Consider the following 9587-nt stretch of genomic DNA (forward strand, 5'->3'; position numbering starts at 1 on the left):
GGATAATAGCTTGAATTTACGAAAGTATGCTAGTATGTTTACATAATTGAATTATTATTGTGTATAATCATGATGCATGGATAAATATATATGATGATAGCTTGTCAACTCATCATGATGGATTTGTTTGATTTTAATGATTATGCAATGCTTAAGCATGATAAATAAGTGATATGCTTTAATTCTCAATCTTTGAAGCATTTGTAATAATGGATTTGATCACTTGTTCTTTAGCTCATAATGATGGCTTATCTTAATAGTTATGTTGATTTTGATGATCTATATATTGCCATTATGTACTTATGCTTTACTTAAGTTTTGATGATAAAAAATGTGCTTTGATGATTACATTGTATTTGATAAAATTTGATCTTATGCAATCTATGATTGGTGAATGGATGCATTTTTTTGTATTTTATCGATGTATTGTTGAATATTCATTACTTGTTAATGATATCGAAAAAAAAATACACGTACTTAGAGAATTTTAAGGATATAACTTTTTTTAAGTTATATTGAAATGTCACATTAGATCTTTGATGAGTTTACTTGTTTTGATTTCTAAAATGTGATTAGTAATTATGGAGCTTGGATAGTTGATAATATGTTCTTATAACTTTTGTATGTTAATTTGGTAAACAAATCAAAACCTCTTTGCGAAAAATAGTTTTCAAAAATTCGGCATGAACTTGAGATGATAAAATTTATTAATATCTTTAATCTTGTTATTAATACTATTAAAATTGATTTCTTGATAATTTTGATGATTGATGATTATATGTGTGTTGCTTGATGAATTGATGGAGTTGTTGGTTTGTTATAATTGTTTAAGCTTATATAGAAGTGTTTTTAACCATGTTGTGTATTTGAAGAATTGTTCATTTTTAAGGGGAGACTCTGCCAAAATTTTTGTTCGCACAAAAAGGGTAATATCTTTATTGAATAAAATTTTTTTTTTGGATGATCTTGTTTGGATTCCATCTATCTATCTTTTCTTTTTTATGATGAAGAGGGAGATAAATATGATATGTTTTTGGATAAAATTATTTTGGTTAAAATTTTAAATTGGCCATATATTTAGGGGGAGCATATAATATGATTTTGGATAATATGCATTTTGAACTTTTTTGTTGTCCAAAGGGGGAGACAAAATAATATATCATTTCGATGTTGTCAAAAGGAGGAGAATAATATGCACTTTGAGTATTGTTTTGATTATAGTGATGATTTTGATGATTTTGGGATATGATGATGATTTGATTACATGGTTGTTTTATATGATAATTTTATGTTACAATAATTACATGGTTGTAATATTATTAAACTTGTATTTGAGGTGATGCTTGTAGTTAGGGGGAGATTCTATCAAAATTTCTACTCGAACAACATGGGTAACAAATTTACTACTCTTATTCTTTTCCTTTAAGTTTTATTTTTGATGATGAAGGGGGAGAAGAATACATGTTTTTAAATTTATAAAAATTTGCTACTCTTTTTCTTTGTCAATTAAGTTTTCTTTTTTATGATGAAGGGGGAGAAAAATGCATGTATTTAAATTTGATAATTTAGCTAATTGGCAAATTCTAAGAGAAGAATACATTTATGGGGAGCAATTTGTGAAATCATTCTTTAAATACATGAAATGTTTGTCATCATAAAAAAGGGGGAGATTGTTAACATATATGTTTCCATAATGTTGATTTTGATGATAACAAATAAGATTAAGAATGATTAATCTTTTAAGCTCAAATTATTTTTTATACATTTTAAATAAATCATTATTTTCACATTATAAAGATTTTATGGTTTAATTGAAAGAGTTTTGAAAACTTTGAAATCAACAATTATTGCTTGAAATTTTGGAGGACTTATTTGAAAAGTTTCATAGTATTTTGTGCTATATCATAATTTCAAAAGGTTTTGGTAATAACAAGCATTATTTAGAGATTCTGAAATTGGACATATTTGTAAAATTTATAACGTTTTGGGCCATAATACAGTTATAAAAAGTTCTGGGATCAAACTATAATTTTAAAAAATAGTTCACTGTAGCAGTTACTGTAGCAAGCGGCTAACCGGATTTTACAAGCGAAAGAGCGAATTTTGGGCAGTAAGTTTCTAGAACATAAACGGCTATCCGGATTTCGAAAGCGGCATATCGGATGTTCTAAAATTCAAATTTTTACTGTAATGGTAACATAAAAGCGGCTAATCGGATTCCATAAACGGTAAGCCGATTATGACCAAAATGTGCATAACAGTTAGTTTTTTAGATCAAACTATATAAACTCAAATCCAATTCATTTTTGGTAATCTAAGCAAGCAAAAACAAAAAACACACGACATATATTGAGCTCTCATTTCGCAAATTATAAAATATTGAATCATCTTTGTTCTTCAATTTATATATCTACTCTAAAAGAGAGTTGTTTGTTGTAATATTCATTTCTCATTAAATTTGTGAGTGTACAAGTGTGAGAAAATTTGGGGGGAAGAGATTGAGGAGATAATCTCTTTGTTGTAAAGGTTCATTGACACCTTGAAAGTCAATTGTAAGCATTTGAAGCCTTGGGAGACTTGGATAGTGAAATCATCAAGTTGGGTGAGCTTGGAGACATGAACGTAGGCGGGGATTGCCGAACCACGTAAAAATCATTGTGTTTGCTCTCTCTTCCCTTACTCATTTATTATTATGTTTTATTAAATTTATTGTTTTTTATTTCATTAAGGGAATAAATTGAATTGTTGTATGTTTTATTTAGCTTAAGTTTTAAAATCCCAATTCACCCCCCCTCTTGGGTTACTTAGTTAGTATTTCAAAATTACGTACAAGTTGACTATGGCCATTACCTTAATTAGTATTTATGAGATTGTCCAACCGAGCCTTCAGCCGGATTGACACAATCCTAATTTTTAGGGCTTTAACCTGAACATATGATGGCAAGGGTTGGTTAAGGCTCAATAAATTAAGCCAGATGATATCCATGTTAGGGTTAGGTTCTCAACAAAAAGCCCTAACCTCCCCTTGACCCTTAAATAGTTTTTAAAATTAAAAAATATGACACTTAAAAATTGAAATACACACACCATCACCACTCACTCTACTAATCTTTATCTCTATTTCGTATTAATTTAGTATTTTGTATTTGATTTATTTACTTGTTAATTTGGTTAGATTATTACATGTTATATTATTCTTACAACTGAATAAAAAATAATTTATTAAATTCCTTACAACCAAGTTCAACATAAAAATGTGAGAATAATAATATAATATTATTAATATAGAATAAGGAATTAGAGTCTTATCCTTAAAAATAATCTAAAAATTTTTTAAAAAGAAAAAAAATTATAGTTGGGCTTAAAAAAAGCACAAGTTGCCTAAGTTTAAAAGGTTGGACTTCTAAAAGATTAGGCTCATTGCTAAGCCAATTAGGGATATAAGTATCTAAAATATTAGGTGGTACAACTTTGAAATAACCTTTAGAGTGGGTCTATTGGCACCCATTATTAATCTCTTAGAACTCATTTTCTAAACACACCCAATAAAATAATTTAAAATATCACATTACTTCTATTAACACCATAGCAATTCCACAAATAATCCTGTTTATTTTTGCCTAAAGGCCTATCTGTATATCAAATCTCAAATATCACGTGAATTAAACAAATTGTCTCCTAATTCATTTTCTTTAGTAGTTACATTTGTTAAAATTTATCTATTGCTCAATCTTCTCAAATGAGTTTGACAATTTCAAAAGTACACAACGACCAAAAAAGAAAAAACCCAACATATTATATTGGTAGAAATATTTGAGTGGTCTGATAAGTAAACTGTAGATTGTTCATAATGAATAGTATCACTACTACAAAACAGGACAAAGATGACATGTAATACATGACAAACATATTATTAATTGTCATCTATTAGTTTAGATGACTTTTATTTACTTTTGGAAGTCATATATTATAAAATTGTTTTTATTTATGACATAAAAATGACTCACCACTAAATAAGAAGTCATCTTTAGTTAATTAAAAGGTGACTCTTCTTTATAAAATGTGTCATTTAGTTTGTAGTATAAAAAGCCACTTTCCCTCTTTATTTTCTTTGTCTACCGCGAAATATCATTGTCTCTTTGTTTCAGCCTCCATTCTTCTGTGACTTTCTTTCTCTGTAAAATTCCCCTTTGCCCATACAAAACATCTTCCTATCTTCTATTTCCAAGTTCCAAACTCTTAATTTCACCCATTATTTATATAGACCCAAAATCGTAAACCCTAACTGTTCACACATAGTGGAAGTGAAGACAAATTGGGAAGAAATCTGGAAGCTCTGGACCACACATGTTGGCAAGAAGATTGTAAAGCTTGGGACCACATCACTATCAAGGAAATTGTTGAAGCATTCGGCTACCTTGTATATTGGATTTTAAAAGTTTCGATCCCCACATAAAGGTACTTTCTTTCCTTTTGTTTAATCATGTTTGAGAAAAAAAATGATAGATTGTTTGATTGTGGGTGGCCTACATGTGCTGTTTTTTCTTTTCTTTTCTTTGTCTAATTTACTCTATTTGAATAGCAAATGTTGAAAATATGGATGAACAGTAAAATTTTTTCTGGGGATTAATATTTTAGGGAAGTTACAAATTTGGTCGAATCATGTCATGCTCCTTTGAAATTTAATCAGTTATCAATCTCAGAACCTCACGACTTCTATTCTTTTTCTTCATAATCGTCAACTTGACCTCTCCTCTTTCTTTTAATTGGATTATCTTTCTTTTCTTTTCCCCTTCTCTTTTCTTTCATCTTATCTTTTACGAAATTGGGAAACCAAGAACGACAAGCGCCATGTGGGATTTGTTGCAAAATTATAAATATTTCAAATTCTTCAAATAACTTAAAATTAATTTATATACACACATACTTTCTTATTAAAAAAATAAAAACTAACGGAGAATTAATAGAATAAGCATTTATATAATATTATGTGATATTACAATATTAATTAATCATTTCATCCTCTTTCCTTTAGTATCATATAGAATATTGTAAAATCTACCTATAATTATAATCATATTATTAGAATCAAAATAATTTTATTACTATAAAGAGATTATAATTTAATAGAGTATATAATTATAAAAATTATTATTTTAACTTATTTATTTTTAATACAAGTAATATAGAAATAAAGACATAAAGTATACAATTTAATAATTAATTAATAAAACATCTTGAATCTAATATATGAACAAATATTAATAAGAGAAATAATGTTAGTTTCAGAAACTGATACATATTTTTTAAAAATTCAGATGTTTATACTTGTCATCATATATATGCTTAGCACTTAATACAAATGCTCTCCACCGTAGCAATCCATTTTGTTGTGCTTTTGTGTTTAGTCCCTGACACTTCATGTCCATTAAGCTTTGGTCAATTTATTATGTTATGTGCTTTAGTAAATTAATGTTTTTATTGATATTATTTTGATAGAATAATAATATTAAGGTCCTATGTTTTACTTTTTCTCAAATTAGGACATAGATACTTAGAAGGAAATTATGGAAAATGTTTTAGAATGATATATTTATATTTTACATTCAGAATGGACAAATCTTGGATGTCTATGGATCGAAGATCAAAAGATTATGAGATTGGTGTTGAAATATTTATAGATTTTGCAATGGTTCATGCAACAAATTCTAATCACATACTATGTCCATGTATGAAATGTGGAAATGTGAAACATCAGACAGTTGATGAGATTAGAGACCATTTGTATTTGAATGGTATAGACCAAAGTTACAATAATTGGATTTTGCATGGAGAAAAGGTTGTTAAGAAGCTATCAACTACTAGCAACACTCAATCTACAAGAGAATTTGAAACAAGAGCCTTTGAAACCGAATCTGTGGCCAGCACTGTAGAGATGATTCAAGGAGCTTATGATCATTTTGAAAACAACCCTAAACAATTTGAGAATTTATTGGCTGATGCTGAGAAAAAGTTATACCCAGGTTGTAGTAAGTTTACAAAATTATCTGCATTGGTAAAATTGTACAGCCTAAAAGCAAGAAATGGGTGGTCAGACCGAGGCTTTTCAGATTTGTTGAAATTGTTAAGAGAAATGTTGCCTGACAATAATGAAATGCCTTGTTCAATGTACGAGGCAAAAAAAACCTTAAATGCATTAGGGATGGAGTATGAGAAGATACATGCATGTCCAAATGACTGTATACTTTATAGAAAGGACTATAAAGATGCTGTTATATGTCCTAATTGTGGTGCAGCAAGGTGGAAGTTGAAAAAAAATTCAACTGAGATGAAGATTGGTGTTCCAGCAAAGGTTTTATGGTATTTCCCACCAATCCCAAGGTTTAAAAGAATGTTTCGAAGTGTTGAAACTTCAAAAAATCTAACATGGCATGCCACTCAAAGGGAAACTGATGGACGATTACGTCATCCTGCAGATACCCCGGCATGGAAACTAATAGATCACTTATGGCCTGATTTTGGAGTTGAACTAAGGAACTTACGACTTGCATTATCTGCAGACGGGATTAATCCATATAATTCTCTTAGTAGTAGGTATAGTTGTTGGCCCGTCATAGTAGTGACATATAATCTTCCTCCATGGCTTTGTATGAAGAGGAAATTTATGATGTTGACATTATTAATTTCAGGTCCCAAACAGCCTGGTAATGATATTGATGTCTACTTAGCTCCATTGATTGATGATCTTAAAATATTGTGGGAGGTAGGCATTGAAGCTTATGTGCTTATCGTCAAGAATCTTTCACATTGAAAGCTATTTTAATGTGGACGATAAATGATTTTCCTGCTTATGGAAACTTGGCTGGTTGCACTGTAAAATGGTATAAAGCATGTCCAATTTGTAGTGAAAAAACATGTGCAGTTCGGCTTGGCCATAGTAAAAAAATGTCTTATATCGGTCATAGAAGATTTTTACCACGATATCATCCATATCGGTTTCAGAAGAAGGCATTTAATAATGAAGAGGAAATTGAAATTGCTCCAGAACCGCTGAAAGGGGAGGAAATCTTGGCACGAGTTCAAAGATTAAATTTCTCGTTAGGGAAAAAAAAAGCAAATAGTCGTGCAACTGATATCAATGAAAGAGTTTGCTGGAAGAAAAAATCTATTTTTTTTTAGCTTGATTATTGGAAGTCTTTATATGTTAGACACACTCTTGATGTTATGCATATTGAAAAGAATGTGTGTGAAAGTCTTGTGGGGACTTTACTTGACATTCCAGGGAAATCAAAAGATGGTTTTGCAGCTCGTATAGATCTAGATGAAATGGGTGTAAGGAAAGAATTACTGCCAAGAGTTGGCCAAAATGGAACAAAATTACCTCCTGCGTGTTATACTTTGTCAAGGGAAGAAAAGAAAAAATTTTGTAAGACATTGTTTGAACTTAAGGTTCCTAATGGCTATTGTTCAAATTTTAGAAATCTAATCTCATTGCAAGATTTGAAACTCTATGGCTTGAAATCTCATGATTGTCATGCTTTGATGCAACAATTGCTTCCTTTAGCAATACGATCCTTGTTACCAAAACATGTTAGATATGTAATAATAAGATTTTGTGCTTTTTTTAGCAACCTGTGCAGTAAAGTAGTGGATGTGTCAAAATTGGATCAAATGCAAGCAGATTTGGTGAATACTATATGCTTGTTAGAAAAATATTTCTTGCCAGCTTTCTTTGATATTATGATTCACTTACCAGTACACCTTGTTAGAGAAGTCAAACTCTGTGGACCTGTTTACCTCCGATGGATGTATCCATTTGAGAGGCAAATGAAAATATTGAAGGATTATGTACGAAATCGAGATAAACCAGAGGGTTGCATTGCTGAATCATATATAGCTGAAGAGGCTATTGAGTTCTGCATAGAATACTTATCTGAAGTTGATGCAATTGGCATTCCACCGAAAAAATACAGATCTGATGTTGGATTACCTTTACCAGGAGGATGTGTTGTTAGAATAGATCGTAAATTATGGGTTCAGGCACATAGATATGTACTGGAAAATACAAATGAAGTTCAGCCGTATATCATGTTAGTAACTATTTCCTTTATCTTATATATATTAGTTATATTTTCTGTAATAGTTATAATCATTCTTATTTCATCTTTGATATCTTAGAGAGCATATGGAGTTCTTGAAGAAGAAATATCCAGCAAAGTCAAAGAAGGAAAAATGGCTACAGGATGAACATAATAGGACTTTCATATATTGGTTGCGTCAAAAAGTAATTAACTATATAGTTCATCCATAAACAGTTTTTTTGTTATTCGAAGATATTTGTATATTATTTATATACACTTTTTATTACTATCATATAGGTTGAAATTCAACTTAACGAATCAAGGAACAATATCTCGGAAGCCTTAAGGTGGATTGCACATGGACCTCGCCCTGAAGTGATAAAGTACCAAGGCTATGAAATTAATGGTTATCGTTTTCATACCAAAGAACGTGATGACTTACGAGTTGTACAGAACAGTGGAGTCTATTTAGAGGCAAACACATTTCAGATTTCAAGTGCTAAAGATAAGAATCCTGTGGTGGCAAATATGTCATTTTATGGAGTTATACAAGAGATATGGGAGCTTGATTACAACAAGTTCAAGATTCCTGTATTTAAGTGTGATTGGGTTGAAAACAATCATGGGATAAAAAACGATGAGCTAGGAGCTACGTTGGTAAACCTTAATAGGATAGGCCATAAAGATGATTGTTTTATTTTGGCTTCTCAACCGATACAAGTATTTTATGCTGAAGATCAACTCGATCCAAGGTGGTCTATTGTGATAGTGAATCCACGTAGGGAATATATAGATGATTCAAGAGAAGATCTAGGTGACATCATGTTAGAACATCAAAATTCTAGCAATTTGATGCCATCTGTTGAGTCATTTGATAAAATGAGTGATGACGATTTAGCTTACATCCGAACTGATATCAATGAGGAAACATTGGTTGAAAACGTTGATTAGAAAAAAAAAATGTAAGTTTTTTTTTCAACATATTTGATGTACTGAATTATTATTTTAATGTATATCATTTATTTAGCTTATGTGACCTATTATTCTTCTATTAAATTCTCATCAATTTTTTTCTTTAGTTGTTTTGCAGCAGGTTTATAAAACATTGCTACAGAAATGAGTTCAATTGTCAAAAAAAGAAAAAGTAGAGGTCGAACGAATTTACCTCAGCTGGTCAGAAATAGAAACAATGGACAAAAGCTTATAGTTGAGTATAACAAAAGAGGACAACCACATGGCAAGGTAGCAACACGATTGTTTAGCTTTTTGGGTGTCTTGGCACGCACCATGGTTCGAATTTCTTATGAAGATTGGAGCAAAGTGCCATCAGAGACCAAAGAAAAGATATGGGAATGCATAAAAGTATGTGTTTACAGCCCTTTTCCTGAACTAATACTCATTTATTTAATTTCTGAATTTTTTTTTAAACATGCTATGCATATTCCAGTTCTCTTTTGAGGTGGATGGTGAGCTTCAAGGCAAATTCTTATCTCAGCTGCGAATAAA

General features: G+C 30.4%; 1 protein-coding gene across 3 annotated transcripts; it reads left to right on the forward strand.

The window, feature by feature from the left end:
* Window positions 1–4125: 4125 nt before the first annotated feature.
* Window positions 4126–9573, forward strand: LOC18043311. Of its 3 annotated transcripts, none has more exons than XR_002905913.1 (6): window positions 4126–4458; window positions 8000–8090; window positions 8179–8284; window positions 8379–9043; window positions 9161–9443; window positions 9529–9573. XR_002905913.1 is itself a non-coding variant. In XM_024185366.1 (6 exons), the coding sequence occupies exons 2-4, from the start codon at window positions 7807–7809 to the stop codon at window positions 9030–9032; spliced, it is 1044 nt and encodes a 347-aa protein (XP_024041134.1). In that variant the 5' UTR covers window positions 4126–4458; window positions 7770–7806; the 3' UTR covers window positions 9033–9043; window positions 9161–9443; window positions 9529–9573. The 3 variants fall into 3 exon arrangements, 2 of the variants coding, with proteins under 2 accessions (XP_024041134.1, XP_006436763.2); XM_024185366.1 differs by having other exon boundaries at window positions 7770–8090; XM_006436700.2 differs by having other exon boundaries at window positions 7770–8090; window positions 9172–9443.
* Window positions 9574–9587: the final 14 nt, after the last annotated feature.

This window comes from Citrus clementina, unplaced genomic scaffold (genome assembly GCF_000493195.1).
Source record: "Citrus clementina cultivar Clemenules unplaced genomic scaffold, Citrus_clementina_v1.0 scaffold_4, whole genome shotgun sequence".
Classification (NCBI taxonomy): Eukaryota; Viridiplantae; Streptophyta; class Magnoliopsida; order Sapindales; family Rutaceae; genus Citrus; species Citrus x clementina.